The 27885-nt window shown below is 40.1% G+C and overlaps 1 protein-coding gene across 3 annotated transcripts in view; it reads left to right on the top strand.

Annotated features, from left to right (window-relative positions):
• The window catches only part of TRIM44 (TRIM family member 44), a 124445-nt gene that overhangs the window by 52416 nt on the left and 44144 nt on the right, over positions 1 to 27885 (top strand). For 2 of the 3 annotated variants that reach the window (XM_087423131.1, XM_087423130.1), the window contains exon 4: positions 10406 to 10425. In XM_087423131.1, the coding sequence (XP_087279257.1) occupies positions 10406 to 10425 (20 nt within the window). Of the gene's footprint in view, positions 1 to 1420; positions 5827 to 10405; positions 10426 to 27885 lie in introns of those variants that run through there. The other variant, XM_087423129.1, reaches the window with a different exon arrangement.

Raw genomic sequence — 27885 nt, 5'->3', positions numbered from 1 at the left:
GAAGACCTAGGAGAGTCACATAGACTTTCCAGGACTGCTGCTGACTCCATGAGCTCAGCCTTAACTAGCAGTCTTGCCTTGGTCCAGGAGAGCCTCGCCATAGAATAACCAGGCAGCAGAAGAGTAAAGGTGTAATCCAGGAGGCAAATATGGTCCGGGCATTCCTGACAGGAAATGTAGGAGACCATTGGATGGTTATCTGCTTCACTCATCCTGGATTCTTGATTCATTTTCATCAGTGTGTGAAAAGAATAGACTCGATCTTGCTCTTTTCATTTCATCCTCTCCAGAATTAAGAAAGTGTGGGCCTAAATAAGTGTATAGATAGGCAAGAGAGCACTTTATATTCACCATTTCGTTTAATCCTGATATCAGCATTCATTATCTCTATTTTACAGATGGGATATTGAGATGCAGAGATGCTGACCCAGTGTCATTTAGTTAGAAGAAAACAGAGCCAGGATTCAGATTTAAGTCTGTCCTATTCCAGTGCCTGTAGTGTTTCCCTGCTACAGTATATGCCATATGCCAAGTTTGTATCTGTGGGAAGAATGAGGAGAATCAGTGTCCTACTCAGCTTTGCATTCCTAAGACCTTTGACAATGTAGAGATGGTCACTTTGTGCCTTAATAAACAAAAAGTTCAACCAGAGTTAACTCAAGGGATCAATGGCATAACTGTCCGAAATTCTCCTCAAATTGGACCCTCACATTTATTCTGTGTCGATTAGGTTGTTTTTTCAAAAATAAAGATTTAATTTTGAGAGATATCCCTCTCTCTTTTATTTTCATTTCAAATAATGAATATAGTCCCTCTCCAACATTAACTGTCATTTAAGCGCTTCAGCTACTCAACTGCACTATGCTTGTTAACTCTGATGGAATTACTCTTAGAGATGCAAAGCTGACAAGGCTGAGGACCAGGCTGTGGACAAAATAAGCTATTAAAAACGAGAAGTAGCATTCAGCTGGCTAGAGCTTTTGTACAAGGAGCTGTTATCATCTAATAGCCTCTCATTCCAGCTAATCTGGTAACTTATTGATCAGAACAAATTTCCAGTACCTCTCTTTCACCCACAGAGGAATTCTTTTCTTCCTCTTGCAAGGTATGGATTTTTTTTTTAAGTCACTTGCATTTTGAATTGGCCAAGTGATTTCCCCCCCCAAACAGTTTATTATGAAAATTTTCAAACATACGGCAAAGTTGAAAAGATTTTACAGATTATACCCATATACCTCCCCCTAGATTCTACCATTAATATTTTACTATGCTTGATTCATTTTATGTATATAGCCATCTTTCCAACCTTCCACTCCTCATTTCATCTTATTTTTTGATTCTTTTAAAAGCAGATTGCAGCTTCTGGTTCTGAACAAGATAGAGTAAACACATTTCATTTTACTTCTTCCACTAATCACAGGAAAAATTCCTGGACAAAATACTTAAGTCACCTACCAGAAGACTCAAAAGTGGAGAAATGATGGCAGACTGACCAGGGACATTGGGATTTGAGGAACCACTTGGCAGTGAGTTCCCTGGGGTTTTTCTTACTTCCTGGAAACACTGCTGGGCACAGACTAGAAGAAAATCTCCAAGAAAGGTCTGCTCTCTCTAGCCAAAGGACTGGGAAAAGGGCAGTTCACCTGTAGAGAAATCTTTTGACCATACCTGCCTATTCTGAAGATGAACACCATGAATCAAACTGCACCTCTTCCCAACCCCAATTGGCACTGCAGTAGTGGGGCCAGTGGGGTGAAAACCTATTTTATACCCTCCCCTGTAGGAATGAAGTGTCATTCTTTCTCCATGGAGCCTTTAGGTAAAAGTCTGACTTCTACCTTTGCCCCTGCCCATGTCAGTAGTGAGTGGTGCCCATCTCCCATGGAGCCTATAGGTGGGACTCGGACTTCTACCTTGGCCCTGCAGTTACAGAAGAGAAATAGTACCCCTCTTCTGTGGAGACTGTAGATGGAGCTCTAACTCCTCTTTCCCACCCCTGAATTAACTAGGCAATGCTCCTCCCCAGCTGAGTTGGTGGGTGGAACCTTATCTTCCACTCTTGCCCTCGCCCTCGAATAATGAATTGGTGCCCCTCCTCCTCCCTCCCTAGCACTGTGGAGACTGTAGTGTGGAGTCCTGTCATCTGAGGGGGGCAGACCAGAATAGCACTGCAGAAGCTTTATAAACTAAATTGACATTTGAACCACAGTCCACAAAACTGATCCAGGACATGTGTTCTGAACCTAAATAGGTTCTACCTGCTAGAATAGAAGATTTAAATAGGAACTAGATTCTTATAATCCTCAAAATGTCCAAGATACAGTCTAAAATTGCTCATTTTACAAAGAACGAATAAAATCTCTAATGAGAAAAGACAGTCAGCAGATGCCAACACCAAGAAGACATAGATTTTGGAATTATCGGACAAGGATTTTAAAGCCACTGTTATAAAGATGTTTCCATGAGCAATAACAAACACTCTGGAAACAAATTAAAAATAAAAAAATCTCAGCAAGGAAATAGAAGATATAAAGAAGGATCAAATGAAAATTTTAGAAACGAAAAATATAATAACTGACTTAAAAAATTCACTGGATTGACTCAATGGCAAATTGGAGATGACAGAGGAAAGAATCGGTAAATTTGAAGATATTGATCCAATCTGAACAACCAAGAAGAAAAGATTGTAAAATAATTGAACCGAGTCTCAGGGACCTGTGGGACGATAAAGAAAGATCTAACATACATGACACCTGTGTTCCGTAAGGGGGAGGAAAAAGAATGTGGGGCTGAAAAAAATTGAAGAAATAATTTGGTTGAAAGACATAAACCTAGAGATTTAAGAAGTTGAATGAACCCAACCAAGATAAACACTAAGAAATCCATATCCAGACACATCAAAATCAAACTTCTGAAAACTAAGGAAAAGGAAAAACCTTGACAGCAGAGTAACCAGAGAGGAATGAAACATGAGCTATGGGGAACAATAATGTGAATGGACGTTACATAGGATGTTTCTTCTATATCTATTGAAATGATAATTTGGTTGTTCTCCATTATTCTGTTGTGATGGTTCATTACATTGGTTAATTTTACAGTATTAAATCAACATTGCATTCCTGAGATAAACTCCCACTTGGTCATTACGTATTGTCTGGATTCGATGCATTAATATTTTGTTAAAGATTTTTATGTCTGTGTTCAATGAGGGATGTTCATCTGTAATTTTACATTTTTATAATATCATTGTCAGGCTTTGTTATTAGGTTTATGCTGGCCTCAGAAAACAAGCTGAGAAGTGTTCCCTCCTCATCTGTTTTCTGAAAGAGTTTATGTAAGATTGGTGTTATTTCTTCCTTAATATTTGGTAGAATTTACCAGCAAAACCATCTCTCTTGGAGTCTCTTTATGTGAAGATTTTTGATAACCAATTCAATTTCTTTAATATAGAGGTATTCAAATTTTGTTTTGTCTTATGATGATTTAATTTTTAAAAACTTTGTGTTGTAATTTTCAAAGAATTTGTTGTTTTCATCTAGGTTGTTTTTAGTATAAAGTTGATCGTAGTATTTTTTTATTACTTTTTAACTGTCTGTAGCATCTAGAATGATAACCCATCTTTCATTTCTGATATTGATAATTTGTAATTTTCCCCCTTTCTTTCCTTGAACTAGGATTTCATTAATTTTGTTGATCTTTTTAAACAACTAAGCTTTTGATTGACTAATTTTACTCGTTTTCTATTTTGTTTATATCTGCTCTTATTTCCTTTCTTCTACTTATTTTGAGTTTACTTTGTTCTTTTTTCTAGCTTCATTGATCATTAATTTTACTACTTTCTTGTTTTATGTAAACTTTTAAATCTATACATTTTTCTTTAAGCACTTCTTTAGTTGAATTCTACAACTTTGGTTATGTTGTATTTTTATTATCATTCAGATTGAAATATTTTTTCATTTACTATGTGATTTCTTTTAACTCATCAATTATTTAGGAATGTGTTGTTTAATTTCCAAATATTAGGGATTTTCCTACGTATCTTATAATTATTCATTTCTAATTTAGTTCCATTGTGATCAGAGAACATATTCTCAATGATTTCAGTCTTTCAACATTTATTGAGACTTGTTTTATGCATATGTGCACCTAAAAAAATATGTATTCTGTAGTTTGGGTATAGTGTTCTATTAAATATCAATTAGGTGTTCAAACAATTTTTTAAGTTATGTTTTAACTAATTTTTGTGTCTAATTATTCTGTCAGCTGCTGAGAGAGGGGTGTTAAATTTCCAAGTAAGATTAAGGAATTATCTGTCTTTCCCTTTAATTCTGTCAGCTTTTCTTCAGATATTTTGAAGCTCTATCATTAAGCAAATACATGTTTATGACTGTTACATCTTCTTGATGAACTGACCCTTTAATCATTATGAAAAGTCTCTCTTTTTCTCTGATAATACTCTGTCTTGATGTCTATTTTATCTAATGTTTGTGGAGCCAGTCCAGTCTTATGTTTAATGTTTTCATGGCATATCTCTTTCCATCCATTTGCTTTCAATCTCTCTGTGTTGTTAAAGTGTGTCTCTCACAGGCAGCGTATAGCTAGGTCTTATTCTTTTATCCATTCTGATAATCTCTGTCTTTTAATTGAAGTGTGCAGTCCATTAACATTTAATGTCATTATTAATGTAGTTGAATTTACATCTTCCATTTTATGATTTTTCAGTTGGTCCCTCTGTGTTTGTCCCTCTCCTTGTCTTTTCCTGCCATCTTTTGAATTTTAGAAACATTTATTTGAATTCCATTTTAATATATCTATTGACCTTTTAGCTCTATTACTTTATTATTTTTTAGTAGTCTCTATGAGGATTATAATATATATCCTTAAATTTTCATTCTACTTAAAATTAATATCATACCACTTCACAAAAAATGTAGACACCTTGAAACTCTGGAGGCCAGTTTACCCTCTTTCCATGTTTTTTATGTTATAGTTGTCATGTGTAGAAAATCTACTTATGTTATAAACATTGCAAGATAGTTATAATTTTAGCTGAAATAGTTATATGCCTTTAAAGAAATTAAGAAGGAAAAATAATCATAATTTTGTATCTGTGTATGTATGTATATTTTTTAAGTGAGTTTGTGATAGTAGTTGTATAACTCTGTAAATTTACTTAAAGTCGTTGAATATACACTTAAAACAGGCAATTTTATGGTGTTATAAATTGTACCTAAGTATAGCTGTTAAAAACAAAAGTCTAGATATTCCACCTGCCCAAATGCTATTTGCCTTCGATTCATGAAAATTATTCTAAAACCAGCCCATTAATACAGTGTGTCTGTTGTAAGAAACCTTCAGTACAGATGGATTTGATTAGGTCAGGTAGAATCACAGAGCTTCTGGTTGAAGGAGTCCAAAGATTACAAGGTTTCTTGGTGACATTTCTTTTTAAAAATGTGTTTTTAATCTTTCTGGGACATCTTGTAGAATATAGGGTAGGGGAGGAGTTTCAATACTAGCCCCACAGGTCTAATAAGATGTGGTCTTTCCCCTCTTTAAATAACAGTGTAAAATTATTTCTTTCTTAATCATTATAGAATATTTGAAACTTACAGACACAGCAGAAAGTAAACGCAACACACTAAATTGATAGTTATCATTGGGTGTTATATTTGTGCCATCTTTTTCTTTTTTGTGTGTGTGTGGTTTTTTCCAGCTTTATTGAGATATTATTGACATTTAACATGTAAGTTTAAGGTGTACAATGTGATGATTTGATACGTATATATTGCAAAATGATTACCACAATAAAGTTAGTTCATCCTCTCTTGCTATTTTTTTCTTAGCTTCATATTTTAAATTTTCCTCATATTACTAGAAATTCTTTTTTTTTTTTTAATTTTATTTATTTATTTATTTTTCCCCCCAAAACCTCAGTAGATAGTTGTATGTCATAGCTGCTGTATGTGGGACGCGGCCTCAGCATGGCCGGAGAAGCAGTGTGTCGGTGCGCGCCCGGGGTCCGAACCCGGGCCACCAGCAGCGGAGTGCACGCACTTAACCACTAAGCCACAGGGCTGGCCCCTAGAAATTCTTCATAACATAATATTTGAATTCTGAATCAGTGATACAAATTTAACTTTTACCTCAAGTTATTTCCAACTTCTTACTGTCATTTATAACATTGTGGTGAATGTTTTTGTTTGTTAATCATAAGTAATTACTGAGTATGGTATGGACATTTTCAGACTTTTATACATATTTGTAAACTGTCCACAAAACAGTTATATCAGTGTACATTTTCATCACCAGTTTCGAAAATCTCTGATTTTTTTGCCTGAATTTAGTTATATTTTTTATAATACTTTTTGTCAGAGTCAAGTTTTAAAAAATGGTATCTTGGGCCAGTCCAGTGGCATAATGGCTAAGTTCGTGGGCTCTGCTTTGGCAGCCCGGGGTTCACAGGTTCAGATCCCAGGTGCAGACATACACACTGCTTATCAAGCCATACTGTGGCGGGGTCCCACATACAAAATAGAGAAAGATGGGCACAGATGTTAGCTCAGGGCCAATCTTCCTCACCAAAAAAAATAAATAAATAAAATTAAATTAATTTTTTTTAAAGTGTCTTTATTTTTATTTGCATGTCATGAGCATTTCCATCTTTTGCCTAGTTTTGAGAGTAAAATACTGAGCTGCAGTGAGATAATCTTAGAAAAAGTTAGTTCAAATGAGTAAATCATTAAAAATGGTGTATACATACCCTAAACATTTATTTTAAACTTGAAATATATATCTGTATATTTCTTTGATTCTGAGTCAAGGCATTTTCTTTGAGAATACAAGTTTGGTGTTTGGGGTGGAATGTCATGTTTCTGGCATAAACCACACCCATACGGCACTGTGTATGAGGTCCAATTTCAGTCTCTTTATAATGAGGAGGATAACATTCGAAGCAAGCTGAATGTAGACTTCTAGACTTTTATTCTTTATTTTTTCTAATATTTTGCATGTCTCACGTACATCAAAATTGGCAGATATTTTTAAGTAACTCATCTTTATTGAATGCTTTGGAAGCATTCAACTTTTCATGGAAGCAACAACTCATGGAAGCAACAGTTCTCTTTTGCACTTATTTTTTGTTTTTTAATAAAATGTATCATAATTACAAGTTCAACCGATATAAACAGGCTTAGGAACAAACTTGTTTGATTCTTGGTGAACATACATTTCCACTGGTGGAAGCAGAAATGAGAGGTTGTACTAGAGTGTTGCCTACCAGCCAAGAGCACTTAGGGTCTTTTACGGAGGGATTTGGGAGCATTGCTTAATCTAACAAATCATTTAAGTGAAAGTTGGTGTTTAACAGACTTGCAGTTCTAATATTCTCTGAAACCAGAATTTACTCATAATAAGCGTAGACATTAATCTTAAATCCTACTTCTTGCCCTCCCTCTTTCCTTTCTTGAATAATTATTTACTGTGTGCCTTGTGCTGTGCTAGGTGCAATAAATGAAGAGATGAACAACACACGGTTTCTGTTCTCAAGGATTTGAAATCCCAAGAGGGAGACATTGTGTGTGGCTGTCACTATCTGTTTTCTGCTCTAAGTACTAGCCCAGAAGTGTGAGCCACACAGACGTGGAGGACAGAGTGGGATTACTCCACTCAATCTGTCAGGGAGGAAAAACTTCCCCGTGAGGCTTGATCCTAAAGAATGGATAGGAATTAGCTAGGCTTTCAGAAGACAGATATGCATTTTGGGTAGCAGAAATAGCATGTGCACACTTTTTACTAGCAAGATTAGCAATCCTCTAAATGTCTGCTCACCTATTCAAAATTGCCTTACAATTCGTATGTGTATATATTTGTTCATTCATTTATTCATTCCTTCAACAGTGAAACTCTCACCCTGGTCCTCCCCATGCTTTGTGTTAATGATTATTGTTTTTGAAAAGAACCACATATCTATAAGCAGCAGAAATGGATGAATGCAAAGCAAAATCTTGTGTCCCATCTTCTCTGTCCTTCCCCACTCTCCCTAGAAATGCTATTAATTAACAATTCAGGGAGAGTACAATTTGGTGAATACTTACAATGTACTAGACACTTGCTTAGTGTTTTACACACATTTTCTCATTTATTTTAATCCGTAAGAATTGGAGTCTCCATGTGTAAATAAGGAAACTGAACCTTGGCAAAGTTAAGGAAGTTGCCAAAAGCTTCACTGTTGGAATTGATGAACCAGAATTTGAAGCTGTGTTCCTCTAAGTCAGAAAGTTCCTCTAACTCTTAACCGTTGCACCGAGATATGTGATTATGAGAACGACTTGCTCTAAATCACAGGAGAAAGTTTGGATACTTTTTTCCATAAGGTTCTCCTAGACAATTAGGTTTTAACATGCAAAGATAATTGAAAAATTGTGTTGAGGTTTAATTATGTCATTGATAGTTATGTAACTCATATTAAATTTAAATTATATAAATTCTTACTAGATTATAGTTCCCAAAAGACATGCCAGTTGATCAAAATGCACAGGAAGCGTCCAGCATCCTTGTACCCTCCTTCCATCACTCACCCCACATTTCTCTCTCATTAGTGTATGGATGATTAGCACTCTTACCAATATTGCAGATCCTTAACAGTCTGCTAAAACGCCCTTCTTATCCAGCCTCCAGTGGATAATCTGATGTAAATCACCTTTCTGGCAGCAGCTGTCCTTTATAAGCTTGTGCCCTGGCAATCTCCCTTTGCCTAAGCTGCACTCCCAACCCCCAACCCCACACCACTGCCACCCCCACATCCCCTGCCCGAAACACACACATACACATCTCTACTCTCTGGTTTTGTAGAACTCAAAATTCCTTAAATATACGTTTCTTTTAACTGCGGTGCCTTTGCTCTCGCTAGTCCAATGCCTTTCCCACTTATCTTCTGTTGTTGGCCTGGGAAAATCCTGCCTATAACCTCAAGTGCCCAAATAATGTCGCCTCTGTGAAGCCTGCCCCCTTCTCCAGGAGAGGTCATGTTTATCGCTTCCCTTCTGACTCTCAAAGCATTCTATTTATGTCTTTGGTAGAGCCCTTAATGCATTTAGTCATTGTTCGTTTTCTATCTGTTTCGCCTGCTCCAGAATGGGAGCTCCTAGAAGGTTAGATCATTATGAGTTATCTTTTACCCTTAGCACCCACATGTAGTAGCTTCTTAATAAATCATACTGAATTGTTACTGATATTGATAATAACCTTTATTAAGTGCATCCTATATCTTAGGCACTGTGCTAGACTTTTATACACATTATTTCATTTAATCCTCATACTCATACTATGATACAGGGACAGTTATTACCCCCATTTTACAAATTAGGAAACTGAAATTAAGGAGGCAAAATGACTTGACTAGGATAACACTTGAGCAAGCAAGTGCTGGAGTCAAGATTTGAACCCACGGTGTCTGACTCCAGAACTCATTCTCCTTTATACCAATAGGAACAGTCAATCAAATAAGTTCTCTGGGAAGTTATCAACAACTAGGAGATACATTCTCTATCGAGACCAACCCTGAATGGCTAAAGAGGATGTATCCTGTCGCCAAATGGATGAGTGAAGTCCCTTGGAAAAGGCTTGAGAGTCATTTGAAAAATCTTGTTTGGTCACAAAAAGAGGCTCAAAGCAATCTGCTGGTGATCACTGATAAAAGTCAGGTTCCAAGAATGCAATACCCAGAAAAATAACCCTCACACATTGTTTTTTGCAAAGAGTGAATGAGAAAAAGAGAAAAGGCATTGTTTGGCTGGAGAATGATGTGGATCATCAAATGCCAGAATTACCCTTTTACAAAGGAGAAGACCAAGGTCCAGATTATTAATTAGCTTGCCTCAGGGTACATAGCTAATAACAGAGCTTGGGCTAGAATCCCAATTTTCTGAGTCCCCGTTCCGTGCCCTTTCCACCATAGTGTGCCCTGTATTAGAGTTGCTGTGTTCATGTTTGGAGAAAAAAATGCTAGACCAAGGCAGAAATGAGTCTTTGAGGGAAACAGCTTGATGCTTTTGGAGCTGGTCAGCTTTTGCCTAAGACCTGCTGCCATTTTGGGCTCTCAGTTTGCTCAGAACTAAATACTGCCAGCTATACAAATGAAAGGCCAGGCTATTATTTAGGCCTCCTAGGTCTGTGCATTCACTTCTCTGCTTGCAAAGGCATATTAGCAGTTCATCTCTGCTGGGCAGTTTGAACATGGGATTATATTAGCCCTTGTCTTAGCCCTTAAACATCTGCTGGTTTGTCTGTTACAATAAATGCACTAGCCTTGCTTTCAGGTTGGGAGAGGAGAGGGAAAAAAAGAAATCTAAATCGATCTCTACCGATGCTGATTTCTAATGCTGTTTCCTTCTGTTTCTTTCAGGGCGACGAGGAAGGACCCAGGTGAGATCACATTATTGCTGCTTGTCCTCAGAATTGAAGTAGAGTGACATTTGTGGCCTTTTTAATGCCCCATGAAATACAGACAGCCAAGAAACAGCACAGAAAAGGGATCTCCATCTTAAGCCAGGGCTTTGAGGATCTTATTTAGTAAGACTCCCATCTCCCTCCCTATCTGTGCCATTTCCTGCCTATAACCTTCAGATAAAGGTAGACTTTAAAGTACGTAATGACAGTAACTTTGCTTTATTCTTTAGCACATTCAGAATACCTTGTTAAGAAGAGTAGGCACTATATTTGGATGGTAATTAGGCTATCAGGTGGACTGACTAGATAAACTTTTGCATTGTTCTTTCTTGATTGGAATTGGATTGCTTTTTTTAATGGACTCTGGATCCAATATTCTTTATTTCTGCCCTCCAACATCTTTGTATCTGACTCAAGGTACCTATACAGTGAATCCTAGGTCATAGGTATATAAAACTTTGTTTAGGAAAAAAAATGCTCCTTTGTGCTCCTCTATCACCACAGGAAGTTTAAAAGTGCATTTCATTATTGCCCCACTTTGCAGTCAACCTGGACTTCGGTTTACTTAGCTTTGCTGCTCAGGCTGTGAGAACAGGCTCTAGGAAACGCTGCAGCTGTGCCATCAACACAGTCGAGGGGCGTCTGTACAGAAAGTAAAATGCAGTGTCTAGATGGGCCCCCTCTGTCACATAGGATCAAGGACTGTTAAGGCTGGGAGGTATCAGGAAGGTCATGCAGACCACTGCTATTCAAACTTTAGTTTTAGCAGAAGCACCTTTTTTTCAAATGGGCTTTAACTAGAACTCCAATGTATAAAAAGCAGTTTTTGGGGCCGGCCCCATGGCGTAGCGGTTAAGTGCATGAGCTCCGCTGCTGGCGGCCCGGGTTCGGATCCCAGGCGCGCACCAACACACCGCTTCTCCGGCCATGCTGTGGCGGCATCCCACATAAAGTGGAGGAAGATGTGCACGGATGTTAGCTCAGGGCGTCTTCCTCAGCAAAAAGAGGAGGATTGGCATCGGATGTTAGCTCAGGGCTGATCTTCCTCACACACACACAAAAAAGCAGTTTTTGTCTGGATAAAGTTGGGGGCCACATCCACTGGTGAACCTTTTCTCTTCATTACAGTAGACGTTGAGGGGCTTCTGCAGAAACCTAAAGTTCCTCAGAACTCAGTTTGAAAATTGCTTATCTATTTCAAGTTTCTGATTGAAAGAAGCTAAATGAATTATCCAGGGTTACCTTACTGGAGCCAGGATGTGGCCCTTCTTTGCTTTTATTTGCAAAGCAACAAATACTGTTCCTTCTTTTTTCATTCTCCCTCCCCATATCCTGAGCCCCTTTCTTAGTGCCAAATGTTATCCCACATCTACATCTCCTGGTGCTTCCCTCCCTTGGGAACTGTGGTTCTCAGCCTAGATCTAGCTCCTTGTCTACTGTGGCTAAAGTCACAGGCACCCTGCTTTAAACCTGCAGAGCCTCAGGGAATCCCTTCAAACCCCATCTTCCAGCAATTCTCAGGAGCAGGCTCCTTCTGTATTACGTTCATTTCTTTCCTTCCATTCTTCCTTCCTTCCTTCCGTCCTCCCTCCCTCCCTTTCTTTTCTTTTCTTATGACCCTACTATGTGTTGGGCGCTGTGCTGTATATACACTGGGTGTATAATGATAACTCAGACAGACATGGCCCCTGCCCTCGTGGATCCTAAGTGTAGTGGGAGAGATGAGCATATAACCAGGCACTTAGACCGTGGGAGAAGTGCTATGATTAAGGGAAGTTTAGAAAGGGCTTTAGAAAGGGCTCCTAAGTCAGTCTTGGGGGATAAGGGGAGTCTTACCAGAAAAGGTTATATGTAAACAGATGTCTGAAAGATGAGAGGGCAGGCAAAGGAGGAACAGGGGTAGAGTTGTTCTAGGTAGAGGGAACAAGTCATGTAAAAGCTCCAGACAAGAGAAGAGTGGAGGAAAGAAAGCAGAGTCCAGATTATTTAGGGCCTTATAGGCCTCCTTAAGGTGTCTGAGTTCTGTCCTGCAGGTGGTGGGAAGGCATTAAAGAATTTTCAACAAGAATTAACCTGAGTAGATTTGCATTTTGGAAGTCTCCCCTGCCTGTAGAATGGAAAATGAATTGGAAGTGGGTCAACACTAGAGCCTGGGAGACTAGTTAGACTAGGCTAGTGATGATGGAAGCCTAAATCAACATCTCTAGTTATTGACCAAGTTTTCACTGTTTTGCACAGGCCTTTGGTTTAGATTAACTGTTTAAATTATCTCCTTGACGCTCCACCTCTTCTGTTCTCAAGACTAGCTCTAGCTGTTTAGAGAAGCCCTAGACCTTCTTCTTCCCCAGAAAGAGAGTTCAAACAAGACCAGTATAAAGAAAACACCTTGGCAGATATAATGTGCGGACTCCACAGGGTAGAAATGGCATTTCTGTCTTGAGTGAGCCTGCTTAGGATGGACACACTCATCTTATATTTATGGCCACATGTCAGAGTCATGTTGATTAGAAGAATACAGGGACCTCATGAAGAGATTAATTCCCTTCCAAAGATACTATTCAGTGTGGGATACTGGCTTTATAGTTTAATTGCAGATACCTTAATGTCATTTTGACAAAATAGTGGTGAAGCCTAGAGTTTCTTTACTAGTAACCAAGATGTCAGGCTGTCTTCCTCGAGCCAGGCTGCCATGGATATCAGCAGGGATTCTGTTGGACTGGGACTTGACAGAACCCTTTTTTGGTACAATGAGCACTTGAAGAGCAAGTTCCAATTTGGCAGAAAGAGGAAACAGGAGTCAAATTTTCTTTTTAACCTTTAAATTCGTACTTACTGATTCCATTCAGTTTGTGTTGAACTACCATTTGGCTCAGTTTATTCCAATTAACACTTCAGGGCCGATAGCCTTTGATCTGAAATTTCTCTCATTTATGATATACACTTTACCATCTCAATAAGCCAAACACAGTTTTATTCCAAAGGCTTCTGTATTGCTGACAGTATTAAATGAGAGTTTGCTGCATAAGGGAGACAGAAAGGAAGTGTGGGTCTGCCTGCTCAGGGAATGGAAGAGAAATGACTCTGGAGACCCTGTGTTCCAGGTCTGCTTGGATTATTAGAGCTGTGTCTCCTTCGCTAGCGTCCTTTCCACCCAGCCACTTCCCCATTGTCTGCACAGAAGTCCAGGGAGAAGTGGATTCCCATCACTCTCCATGGTGGCAGGAACAAAGGAGAATTCCTGTCCTATTGAAACATATTTCTCTGTAATAGATTTATGTCTTCCTCCCTTCCTATCAGCTGGAATCTCCCTGCCTTCTTTCCTCTTTTCAGTTTTGACTTCCCAAGCTGTTTGACGTGAGGTGGCCAAATATTTGTGCTTTTGGTCGTGTCTCTTCCTTGCCCTGAATTTTATTGTGTGGTTGTCCTGCTAATTAACAACAATAATAATCATAGCTACCATTTATTGAAGGTTTACTATGTACAGTGTTTTATATATATTCTCATTTAATCCTCATGTAAAGCTATGATGTGGTTATTATCCCACCTGTAAAATGAGCAAATTCATGCTCAGAAAGATTAACTTGCCCGAGATCGCACAGCTAGTAAGTAGTGGAGCTACGACTTGAATCTAGTCTGGCTTCAGGGCTCATGCCCTCAGCCACCATTCGGGCTGTCTCCAAGAGGCCAGCGCACTTCTCTCCGTGACCCTGAATGAAAGCCAAAGGATTCATACCACTCCTCAGAGGATCACTCTGGTCTTGTTCCTCTAACCTGGGAGTTCTTACTTGTTTTGACATTGAATTGCTGTGGCCTCTGTTTTCTGCAAGCTACTTCTTCTCTCCTTAGCCTGTCATTATGAAGGGATATTTCTTCATCTCATCCTCACAGAGTGTCCTCTGAGGGTCAGCAGCAAAAGGGGTGCTTTTAGACTCCCTGGGGAGCAGGCAACCAAGCCTTCCTTTGACCCCACAGAATGAGCTGTCTATTGCCCCTCCATCTGGTAGTTTACTCTTCAGATCCATGATACAGTCATATAGATGGCAAAGATTCTTGGAGGGCTTGGAGGAACAAAAGTCCTAATATGTAGAACATGGATATTAACCACTGTGGAGTCATCTTTTAAGAGGGTGTCTTTGAAGCCCAGAGCGATTTTTTTTTTCAAGCAAAAAAAGCAATTTACACTTTGGGCAGCAATTTTCTGTCTTCTCTGTGCTATTATGGGAGATCTTGTGTTCACTCCCTCATAGATTGGCTCCTTCTCTACTCCTGCCGGAGCCTGCTGAGAAGTAATGTATATTCCAGGAGAGGCGGTGGCTATGGGATCTGCTGCCTTGAAAGCTGTTGTGTAGGGGGAGGAAGTCAGAGAGGGAAGGACCCTTAAACTCTGTGCTCAGAGGAGAAAGGAGCAAGATCAGTATTAAATTTTGATTTGCTATTGAGATTTTCTGTAATTTTTTTTAAACTAAGAGGAAAATGGCTTTTTAATAGTAACAGCACTTATGTAGAATTGTTCATCCTCAGAGTTGGCTCGTATTCAGGCACAAAGCTCCTGCTGAGATCAATGTGAATCTGAGCTGTGCTGATTCTGTGATCAAGCAGGCAGTGACTTCTGAAGGAGCAGAGACTCAAGGAGAGAGTCTGCAGACCTGCCTTCTCCTCTTGGTCTGCTTGGGACTGGCTGTGTGACCTGGGGCAAGTCACTTAACTCTTTGCCTCTTTATAGTCTGGTTTTTTCCCTAGAAATGCGAACGTTTCTTTCCTCTACTCCCCACCCAGTTTTTTGGGATGTAGCTGTGTGGAGGAATACAGTTTTATATCAAATAGGGAGTGGAAAGAATCTGCTTATAGATTCTGTAATTTGGTAGTTTGGTTTTTTTTTTTAATCTTCTCAATTTTGTTTCTTTAAAATTTTTCTTGGGCCTGTGTACTAGGCACTCTTTTTCCCCCTCTAAAATAATAACCCTATATTCTTAGATAACGGCATTTCTCTTCCTGATGACGTAGTTTGTAGTGAGAAGAGGGGACTAAGTCAGGAATACACAGGTTTCTTTTGTCCTCTGATTGCAAATTCATGGTTTGGTTTCTGCATTAGCTTCATTTCAAAAGACCTCACTGGAAGCTAGAGAAAATGGCTCTGATATTTGTGACATGAAATGGAATTATCAGGGCTGCTTATTGTACAGAAGGGGGTCCAGCCTCTAAGTTGGCCTTCAGCAGAGTCTCTCTTACGTGTCACATTTCCCTGTTACAGAGCCTGTACTGACTTTGTTTTCCCCTGCTGATGTGGGTTGTTTATCCTCTACTCACCCAGATGGGATGAACCATGCTATGCATTGTGCTGCCTATCTATAATAAAAGCAAGCCTCCTTGCTAAAGTAATTGATTTTCAGATATTTGCCCATAAGATTCACAATTTTATTTTATCTTGTGCGTATAGGTATAAAATCAAAACACCCATTCACAGCTGGAAAAATCACCCAAGGTGCCTCTAGCTTATTCCTTCTGCCTCACGTTGGAAATGCTGGCCAGGAGCAGCCTGTGTTCTGACACACTGCCTGCCTCTTCTGGCTTCCTAATGCTAAGAAAAAGGGCGCTGTAGCAAGGGACCTGGATGTCACGTTGCAAGCTGTGGTTTTACGTTAATCAACTTTTGTTTGCCATCCAGTATAGTAGTTACAGTGCCTGGCAGGCTAACCTTGTTTGTGTCTTTGACCTCAGAGCTTATCAGGATAACATTCACTTCTAGGAGCTCTGTTCTCTAATCTCTTAAGCAAGAAAGATTGCAGAGGAATTCTTCATTTGTTCACAGACATTTTCAACTGTCTTCTATGTTGCCAGGCCCCTTGCTAGACCTCAGAGATGTGAAGATGATAAAGACTTTGTTCTTGCATTTAAAGATCTCAAAGTCTACTTTGAAAGAGAGAACTAAATAAACAGTTTTAATTTCACATTTAAGTGCAATATAATTATAATTATAAATTATTATAGAGAAGTATTGATTGAATGCCAACTATATGCAGAAAGTATTTTAACCATTTACATATATCATCTCATTTATTTCTCAAACAGCCCTAATAAATGGTTAAAACATTATTTCTCATCTGAGATGAGAAAACTGAGTTATAGAGAGGTTATCCATACACAAGATCACACAGCTAAAAAGTGGTAGAGCCGGCATTCAAACTCAAGTAGTCTGCTCAAGAATGCAGGCTCTTAACCACTGCACTGTAATGATTCTCTATAATAAATATGTTGGATGTAGAATAGGCTAAAACTAACTCAGAATAGAGAATCAGAAAAGATAGCATTTGTGTTGGACCTTGGAGGATGGGTAGGGATAGGCACTTCCAGATAGAAAGGATCCAAGCAGAGAGACCATCATGTCTGAAGGCTCAGAGGAGTGAGAAAGCACGTGCTGTGTGGGGAATGGTGAGTGACTGCGTGACTGGACTGTGGCAGCGAGGAGACTAAAAGGTGGATGAGTCCACTTTGTCAAGAGTCTCGTATGCCATGTTGACGTACCAAAAGGTTTGTACCATTTCCTGTTAGATTTTACCTCTTGACTACAGCATTGTTCTATCTACAGGAGAAATGGATGCACTTTTGAATCTTAGAGGTTTCTTGCTGTAGTCACATCTCATGATTTGTTATGGATAAATTGTTTGCTTTCTTTATGCCTCAGTTTCCCCATTAAATAGCACATCCTATTATACTTAAAGGATAAATATGCTATGAAGCATTGAAAGTATTCTCCTTTTGGGTTTCTTCTTTCAGATGGAAAAACAAGCAACTGAGATGAAGTAGTTGTAAAAGGAAATCATTTGTTTGATTTGTGTCTTATTTATACCTCTATTTTGACAGCTCCTGCCTTCCTCTGCCTTCAAATCACATTTGGAAGGTAGTTATCTAGTTTCTTCTTTTTTTTTTTTTTTTTTTTTTTTTTAAAGATTTTATTTATTCAGTTTTTCCCCCCAAAGCCCCAGTAGATAGTTGTACGTCATAGGTTCACATCCTTCTAGTTGCTGTACGTGGGACTCGGCCTCGCGTTGGACGGAGAAGTGGTGCCTCGGGGCGCTCCCGGGATCCGAACCCGGGCCGCCAGCATCAGAGCGCGTGCACTTAACCGCTAAGCCACGGGGCCGGCCCTTTTTTTTTTAAAGATTTTATTTTAGTTTCTTCTGAATTAATGGAGAAAAGGAATACTACAGCACCAACATTTTCCAGATAGATTTAAGGCTATAGAAGTTTTTTAAAAGCTAGTCAAAGAATTAAGTTGATGTCACATTTGTCCCTGAGTTAGATTCGATGCTGAAGAGTCTGGCTGGAGCCTAGTTTTCTTCTTCCTTGTTTGTCTTCATAGCCATTTTGGACTGGATCTAAGCATAATAGATGTTAGGAGGTCACAAAACTCCACTCTGTGTTTTAAGAATAACTAAATTTGATGTCATTAGTTATGCCCCCCCTCACCTGTGGCAGCCACAGCAAAATTGTTGTTAGTGATGTCTTTTCATTTTAGGACAAACCTGCTGGTCTCTAGCATCTTCTCTCTTCCTCCCAGTGAGAGGCAGGCAAGAGGTTAAAAATTCCATTTTCCCAACAGCTTCCAAGGATCCTTCCTTTTTTTGTAGGCTCTGTCTGTCTGAACTGCATTTACCTCTTTACCCAGAAACCCACAGCAGACATCTGTAATAGATGCTGGGAGCAGAAGCTGGTACATTTTTTGTTGTTGTTTTGGTTTGTTTTTTTTTCTTTTCAAGATAGTATAAAGTTTAGAGTCAATGAGTACATGTTCCTTTAAAATTAGAACTGCAAGGAGGTAGCTTCAGAACTTTAAGAAAGATGGCCAAAGGCTGAGATAGAACTGGGGTACCCTAAATGGTGAGGTCTTTACCAAGGACCAGTATTCCTGTGCCTGTGCTTCTTTGCACTCAGGACCTAACTATGAGTGGTTGTAGGTTCATAAAAGAAATACTTCCTTATCCATAAGCATGGGTGTCAGGGAGGAAAAACACTTCCTTATATAAGTGCCTCATTCCCCCCACTCCTTAGCACCTCTACCAGTTGTTCTCCATAGGTTGCAGTGTGGTTGTAAAATGGAAAAGCATTTTATTTCCTTGGTGAGTACATGTCTCCTTCCCCTCTGGTTCCATCAATTCTATTTAAAGGAAAGTGAGATTGAGCATGAGAAAAACAGTACAGAGAGGGAGGAGCTGACAGAATTGCAGCGAAGGTAGGGAGAGAAGCATTTCTCAGCTGCCCCTGGCTGCTAAATGCATCTTGATCTAGATGCTGTGGGGCAGCCTGCCATGTTATCCCACCTGCACAGGTACTGCCACTCAGACAAGGACCAGTTAAAACTGACCACGCTGCTGACTGGCCTGACTTTCATGGCTGTCCAGGATCACCTGCTAAACAGCAGTAATAGTGTAACCTGCTTGTGTGTTGAACATTCAGTGGGAGCTGGACCTGCATGTATTATTTCAAAGCTTTAAAACAACTCAGTGAGGTAGAGCTATTCTAATCCTCTTTTTACAGATGAGAAAATTGATATTATAGGGAATAGGTAATTAAGCCATGGTCACACAGTTAGAAAGTGACTCAACCAGGATTAGAACCCAGATCTATCAGGCTTAAAATTCTGTGCTTTCAACCACCACACTGTACTGCCTTTCTCGGGAGTTGGAAGATTCAGATCTTCCAACATCTTGGCTGGGAATAGGTAAAGTGAATGGAGGGGATTGTGACAAGCCAACAGGGATTTCGCATTTTTTTCAGAAAAATTTTTTCGCTTTCTTTGTTGAATGCCAGCAAGCAGTTTGTTTGAGACAGAAGTTGATGTGGAGCTTGCCAGGAAAATGCCTAAGGTGGAGTGAACAGGAACTTCTCCCCACAGACAGGTAAACATTAGTTTACTCCCTGGTTTTTGTGGAGCCAGCAACTGCCATTGCCTCTTCTGAAAGAGCCACTATTCACCCAGTGGCAGGTGCAGGCCAACTGTTGTCATGGCAACGTCAGGAAAGGCAAGCAGTTTAATTCCAGAACTGATAATTAACTAGGGGATGGGGTGGGGGTGGGGAGAGAAATGGGATTATTGTTTCAGGAGGGAAAACTTAGCAATTACCAGCAAGCTGCATAGATGAAAAGGCCAGGCACAGATGCTCCAACCCAGCAAGCCCCTAGAACTCAGCATTCATCCCCACTGGTTAGGTATTTCTGAAAAACTAAAATGAAGTGTCGAATCCCTGGCCAACCAAGACTCTTGAAGGTACCAAATGAAGAAAGAGGAATGTTGCATAGGCTATGAAAAGAAATGCAGGGGGCCAGATGAATGACTACCCTACATGACATCACCCAGCCAGGAGCAATCCAGAAATGCTATCTAAACTCTATAGGGAGAATTTGTGCTTGGGGATAAAACAGGACCAACCAAGCATACCTGTTGTGAGGTTCTAGTTCTGTGGATGGAATCGAGGAGAGTGGCTTGTTAGAAAGAAAATAAGGGGGCCGGCCCCGTGGCTTAGCAGTTAAGTACACGCGCTCCGCTACTGGTGGCCCAGGTTCGGATCCCGGGTGCGCACTGACGCACCGCTTATCTGGCCATGCTGAGGCGGCGTCTCACATACAGCAACTAGAAGGATGTGCAACTATGACATACAACTATCTACTGGGGCTTTGGGGAAAAAAAGGAGGAAGATTGGCAATAGATGTTAGCTCAGAGCCAGTCTTCCTCAGCAAAAAGAGGAGGATTACCATGGATATTAGCTCAGGGCTGATCTTCCTCACAAAAAAAAGAAAGAAAATAAAAGGAAGACTTATAGAGGTGATGAACTTGTTAGGGTACTTGATCTTCATGGCTATTAGTCTGTTATCCCCTCAGAGATTGTAATTAAAAAAAAAATGTAAGCTAAGCATTCCACATGGATTATCTATCTCATTTAATCCTTACAACCACCTAGGACGAAGGTGCTATTATTCTTCTTATATCAAATTTAGATATGTTCAGTACCTTGCCCAAGGTCACAGAGCTAGTAAGTCAGTGTACTGAATCTTACTATCCTATTGATTTCACGAATAAAATAGAATCTATACTACTATATAGGGAAGTCATGGTCCCAATCTAGAATAAAATTAGACTTAAGTAGATATTTTTACATTATCTACAATAACAAGGAAAATAATATTTCTTCTAGTAGAATAAGGGAAGCTACAAAATAGAAACTACCAAATTAGCAATATTGGAGAATGTCCTATCATGCTTTTGAGATCTGTCAGACTCATAGCTCATAGATTAACCCTGTGTCCTAAGCCCTGATCAGGTGAATAAATGTGAGTCATGATTCCTTCCTAACTTGTTCTGTGTCTCAGGGTGGGTTAAGGCTTGGAAGAGGATGTGACTTGGTGACATTACACAGTGCGAAGAGACTGTCCAAAATTCCTATCATGATATGTCTTAACCAAACTTCTATGGTTTATGTATTTTTCTTGGGAGAAATGCCATAGTGTATAGCAAGACTTCCTTGTATTCCAGTGTGTGTGTGTGAGTGTGAGAGAGAGAGAGAGGGAGAGAGAGAGATTTTACTTTAAAACAGTGAGTCTCGGTGGGAGGAGAAACAGCCTTCCCTCAGCAGTATTTACAGAGCACCTACTCTGCTCTAGGTGTTGTCTTTAGTGCTAAGAGTACAGTTTTCAACACAAGGATCAAGGTCCATGCCCTCAAAGAGCTTACATTCTACAGTCTCAAGTTAAGGATTGAAGCATGTAAATGGTATATAATTTAAAAACACATTTTAAAGAAACCCATTTTCTCTCTTAAAAAACTATTATAGGAAATAAAACTGGCCCAGTCCTTCTGGCTAGTGGGAAGATATGCAGAAGATAGAATAAAAGAGAAGTATAATCACTACTTAAAACTATGAGCTTCCCCTCGATTTTCCAGAGATTTGACAATCTAATAAGTTGATGTTGCCTTTGCAAGTGAAACAATTAATATCAAAATTTGGGAGCTCGACTGACACAGTAATTATGCTGGAAAATGTAATTTTGCTTGCATAATAGAGGTAGGATTATTTCAAGGAGATCTCATTAATGTGCTATTCATCAACAAAGAGCAGTGTAACCTTTCTCTTATTAGATTAGTGCAGGGTCATGATGCAAAGGGCCGTTAGAATAATTCTCAGTGTTTTGTTCTAAGAAAATAAATTAAGCGCTGTCTAGAAGCCTAGATATGGAAATTGAAGTCATTGAAGACAGAAAAACAGTGTGGCCACTCATTCTGAAATCAACATAACCTTCTTTCATTTCTGCAAGTTTCATTCCCTTACCCATTTATATAGCAAATTTTGTCAAGTGTCTACTATGTGCCAGGCAGTGCTAGGTGTTGGAGCTATAGTAGAAATCAAAACCAAACACCGACCTTGTTTCAGGTGCTTACCATATAGTGGTTGGTCTCTCCACGTTTCAGGGGCGTACATCCATTCTGTGTATGCTCAACTCTCCACAAGCTTGAAGAATCAGCAGACTGCTAAAAAGATGCATGTCATGTGCAGTTATAAATGGAAACCTTCCAGTGCAGGGCTTCGCAAGGATATTAGACTGAACACTGAACAATGTGAGTTGTTGACTTACTCTTCTAAACCCAGGTTCCATGATCCAATAAGTTTGGCAAATGTTGCTTATTTACCCACCTCTTGGACTCCCACAAGTACCATGGTATAATTAAAGCTTTGAGCAGCCCTGTGATAATGAGATCTATTTCCTTTTTTAACCCAGCATTCCCAAACTTATTGACTATAGGCTCTTTTAACCCCTGTCACATAAATATCCTTTAGAAACAGTGTTCTTCAACTGGAGGAATGTGGCTCATTCTCCACTGGACACTGAGACCTGTTGCTCTTGATATGCCATCCAGAAAGAGGGTATAAGAAACATAAAGCAATATAGTTAGAGTCCACATCTCTTAGGTTGAAATTTCGTCCTCATTGTACTTTACGTCAAATAACTTGGACTTCTGAACCACTTCTCTACTATCATTGATGTAATTTATTTCCAATACAGTTGGAAGTGTAGCTATCAGGGATACAAATAATTGAAGCTGAGACACATTCTTGGGAAAAGGAAGCCTAGAGAGGGCCACTGGGGTATTTTTAAAAATTGACATGACAAAAAAATCAAACATGGATGTCCATAATTCCATTCAAAAAAGAAAATATCCATCATAAATAAATTTTTTTGTTCTTTTCATCTTAATAATGTAATTCTTTTGCTTTTTAACAATTAAAATGTTGTGGTACCAATGTATACCAAACACCCAACACGTTGCCTGGTACGGAGCAGATGCTCAAATATTGGTTGAATGAATGAGTGAGTCAGACAATGACAAGGAACATTGCTAAAGACAAAGCAATGCAGAAAATGCAGAAGGTTATCAGGTTGGGAGGGCCCAAGAAAATAATATATAAAAAAATATTTTGCAAACTGTTAAGTGCTGCATCTAAGGAATAGTTGTGTTTTTTTCCACTAATGATCATGGAAGTACTCAACAGTCTATCGGTCAGAAATTTCCCTGATATGACCAAGCCCTTAATGCCAAATGTATTATACACTGGGATGGCAGTATTCTGACTTAAAGGCCAAGAGAGGAAGGCAATGAGACCAGGATGTCAGGCCTTCAGTACAAGATCTCTGTCCCTCCATTTTCTCATTAATCATCTAGGGGCAATAGCACCCACTCTGTCTGTATTAAGGATCAAGTGAGATAATCTATGTGAATGATAGTATGTAAGAAATGTAAATGATGCTCTATACCCTTCAAAAGTATAAAGCACCAAACAAGTGAAATAGGATTGGATGATAGAAAGTTAAGTCTTTTTATAATGGTATTTGTTAAGACATAATTGTATTTACAACCTGAGGTTTATATATGAGTCATTTAAACAAACATTTACCAGAAATAACAAAGGAAACAAGAAAATTGACTTGATTCAGCACCTTTACAATTTGCAGGGTGCACACAGACGTCTCATTTCCTTATCCTAACAAACCTGAGAGGTGGTTTTGCTCTCCCCATATTACATAGGTAAGAAATTGAATGAGAATAAGTGACTTGTCTAAGGTTGCCCAGTGAGAGCTAGAAGTGATGAGAGTCAGGACTTGAAGTAAGGCCTTATTGTTCTACGTCCAGTGCCCATGCTCTCATAGCTCCTTTTGTTCAGAACATAACTCTTGTTTTCTCCTCCCTCTCCCACATGCTTCTACCCTTGACTTCTCCTTCTCAGTAAATGGCATCATTGTGTCTCAGGCTGATAACCTAAGAGTCAGTGTCTCTCTCTTCTTCACATTTCATACCCAAGTAACCAGTAAATCCTGTCAGATTTAGGCTCAAGTATACATCAAATCCAAGGACTTCTCACCACCACCAGCCCACCACCCTGGTCCAGGCCACATAATTTCTCTCCCAGAATCCTGCTGTCTTCCCCTGTTGGCACTCTTACTCATCCTTACCCCCTCTACCCCCATTCCCCCCATTCCATTCTTCACACAGATGCTAGAATGATCTTTTAGGATACAAAGACGATCATGTAATTCTTCCATTCCAAATGCTCCAGCATGAATTATATCATGTCTGGAATTTGGTTCAGAATAACCTGGGGGGAGGGGGGCCTATAAAGTCACACAAGATGCGGCTCCCACCCACCTCTCCATCCTCATGCCTGCCATTCACCCCATTACTCACTTCAGCCACAGTTCCTACTTCAGGGCCCTCGTGCTTGTGTTCCCTTCTGCCTGCATGTTCGTCCCCAGATCTTCACATGGCTCACTCGCTCACTTTATCTAGGCCTCTGCTGAAATATTACCTCTTGAGACCTTCATTCCTTACCCTACTTCAGTTTTCTGCATATACTTGTCACTACATGAAAATGTGTTATGTATTTAACTCATTATTTTCTTTCTTCCCCACTAGAAGATAAGTGTAATGAGAGTAAAAGCTTTGTTTTTTTCACCACTATATTCTCAGTGCTTAGAACATGATAGGCACACAGTTAATTTTTTGAATAAATAAATAGCTATGCAAAACCCCTTCTCTCAGTTGTGGAGAGACCCCTGGTTGGGAACAGGAAAACCTTAGACTCATTTGATTGCATTCTCAGTCTGTTACCTTGTGCAGGTCATTTACCTTCAGCCGCTGTTTGTGAGCCTGCTTTTGGTGTTAACAAAACTCCTCAAAATGGGGATAATTAGGTGATAGAATTCAGAGGGGGGAGGAGATTAAATCAGCAAATGTTCATGAGTCCTTTGAAAATAGTAAGGCGTTACAGACATGGAAGAGAAAGCCTATATGTGACTTTTGGAGCCTAAACCCCTCAAGGGCAGCACTGGTAGGGTATTTATACCAATCCATTTCTTCAGTGTTTTTCTGCAGCTCTGTACCCCTAAGGCTTGGCAGAGACTCGACTCTGGCAATGTTAGAATCATAAGCCTAGGCCCTTGCGCTCATCCTCAAACCCTAACCTAAAGAACAGCTTGCCCAAGCCATATGGTTCCCAAATGACTATGTGAAATCATTCTTATGCATCATAATTTTTGCTAAGAACCAACTAATATTAAAGTATTTAGGGGCGTTTCACTTAGACAGGGCTGCCTTAATGATAGGAAGGTCTTCTCTTGATTATTCTCAATCTTGTTTTGTTTCTCAGAACCTGCCAGATTGTGTTCAGATGAATGAATAACAAGTCATTACTCAAACCAGATCTAAGCTTAGTGCTGTTTGAAATGAGAAAGCCTCATCCTTTGCAGTTGCCAAATTGATTTAAAGGAACTGACCCTCCTCTCGTGAACACTGTGTGTCCCTTAGGTGATCAGAACTCCTTTCAGAGATTATGCTCTTTGCTCTCTTCTGCCCCTGGCCTCTCAGCCTCTGTGGGGTCTTAGTAGTTCCAACTTCCTTCTCCCCATACCTCACCTAAGGAGCCATCTTGCTTACCCTTTGACCAATCTAGGCACTCGTCACTCGGAAACATTTCTTCCTCAATAGAAGCTAACAGGTAATGCAGTGAAAATTCTGGTTGCTGTAAGTTGTGTTGACACTTTTAGCGTGGATCCTACAGCAATGAACTTCCTTAACAAATAAGTAAAATCTAGTCGTTCACACAAAAGAGGGACAGGGAGGTGGTTTCTTCGTGAAGAGGAAGCACTGAACTGTTCTAAGAGCCTAACCTGCTGCTGCCTCTGCTCCCAGGTAGAGGGGAGGGAAGTATGGGGTAGGAGCTGTTACCGGCTCCTGGAGGCAACTCGATGGCTAAGACAGATTGTGTACCGAGCAAGTTTCAGTAGAGGAGACCGCGGCTCAAGTGTGGGGCTGAGGGTCATGCCTTCCTGCCTCCACTTTAGGGCCTTTAGTTTTTCCTGAATTGAGTCAAATTACAAATGTTGGGTCTGTGTCAAGATAATGAATAGGGAAAAAAAAACTGGTTTCCTGTCATAGTCATAATAATAGTTAGTAAAAGTATAATAGAATCTGCTTGCTGAATCCTTAGGAAGAGCCTAGTAAGTGCTAAGCACTCTACACAGGAATGTTGGCCTGGGCCTTGAGGCTTTGTGTGAGGGTAATCTCTCACTTGCATGCAAGAGAGGTCTGCTCGTATTACCTCAGCTTAGAGAAGTTCTTGTGAGAATGCTTGGTCAGTGAAGAGGTCAGGGAACAGTCTCGGCCTCCTCACAGGCCTCATGGAAGCATCATTCCAGAGCTAGAGCCGCACTGATGGCCAGTGTCCATGCTGCCTCTTCAGCAGCGGCTTCTGGTGCTGTCCCCCCAGTGCTCTGCTGTTATGGAGACGCAGCTATCTGTCTGCTTTTTAACCTGTACAACTGCTGCTTTTCCTTCAAGGTCCAACTCAATGCCCTCTTCTTCCCTGAGTCCTTCTTGATCCTCTAGTTTTTATAGTTCATTTTTGGGGACTTACCACTTTCTTCTCTAATTTATAATTATGTATATGCTCTGTCATACCGGCAGCCTGTGAGCTTCTGCGTGGCAACATCTGTACTTGATTTTTCTTTATCTCAGTAACCCATAGCAGGTCAGTTACACTATTTGCTAACTCTATACTGAGCAACACTTTGCAATGTTCCAGGTTTGGAAAGTGACTGACTAGGAGTCGTGAACCCTTGGCCATTCCTTAGATAATAGTGATGGTGGCCATAATAGCTGACACTGACTGAGGGGTTACTATGTGCCACATTTGTGTCCTGATTTCATTTAATCCTCACAGTAACCCCATAGGGGTAAAGACTGTTACCATCCCCATTTTCCAGATGAGGAAAATTAAATATGGAAAGATTAAATAATTTGCCCAAGGTCACACAGCCAGTGAATGGTAGAGAGCCAGGGTTTAAACCAAAGCCATCTGGCTGCAGATTCTATTCACCATTGTGGGCTTGCACTGAAATAAATAAAATATTTAGTAAATAAATATTAAATGAATAAAAGTTCTCCCATGCACATCTGCTCTAAAGAGGTCCTTTAATCTAACTATTCAGGACTAATTTCTTTGCTGTTTTCATTTAAAGCTGTGCGCATGCCCTCTCTGCTCTGTTGGAGCCTTCTGCAAAGGGCAAGGACGCAGCAGGGAGAGCTTTGGAGGGAGAAGACTGTTCTCAGGACTGTGGCAGAAGAGACCCTTGGGCAGTGCTCTCTGTCCTTGGCAAGTGACAGGCTGCAGAGGTGCCTTCATGACAGTGGCCACCCTTTCAGCTTCAGGCTCATGTGCCTTGTACATGATGAGATTGGAGAAGGCCTGTCCGAGCCAACACTAGTGCAGGCTGCTGTCTGGAAAAGCAGAGTGCGAACTCAAATATGTCATCCTGAGATAGTTCCCAAAATAAACAGACTTTTTCTGCTGACTCCTCTTTTTCCAACTGAGGCCTGACTGTTCCCTCTTTCTCCTTCCTTTTTTTTGTTTCTTGTGAGGAAGATTAGCCCTGAGCTAACATCTGTTGCCAGTCCTCCTCTTTTTGCCGAGGAAGATTGGTCCTGGGCTAACATCTGTGCCCATCTTCCTCTACTTTATTTATATGGGACACCGCCACAGCATAGCTTGATAAGTGGTGTGTAGGTCTGTACCCGGGATTCGAACCTGCGAACCCCAGGCCGCCAAAGCAGAACGCGTGAACTTAACCACTACGCCACCAAGCTGTGCCCCACCTTTCTTCTTTTAAAACAATCTTTCTAGAGGGTGTTTCTCTTCCTCCCTGCCTTTGAGTGATAGGGCTGACATCTGGGAAGAAGGAATTGATGTCCTTCAAAGGTTACGTCTCTATCAGACCTGAAAGTTGTTTACAATTCAGTCTTTGCCTCTGGAGCTCTGAGGCATGGTAAGGAGTTCTCAAACCCTACTTCCGACTCCCAGAGGACTGGAAGGAGGAAGGGTGAGCTCTTGCCCT

The sequence above is a fragment of the Ceratotherium simum genome, chromosome 34 (assembly GCF_057802395.1).
Source record: "Ceratotherium simum simum isolate JZ-2026a chromosome 34, ASM5780239v1, whole genome shotgun sequence".
Lineage (NCBI taxonomy): Eukaryota > Metazoa > Chordata > Mammalia > Perissodactyla > Rhinocerotidae > Ceratotherium > Ceratotherium simum.
This window is presented reverse-complemented; position numbering and strand designations above follow the sequence as displayed.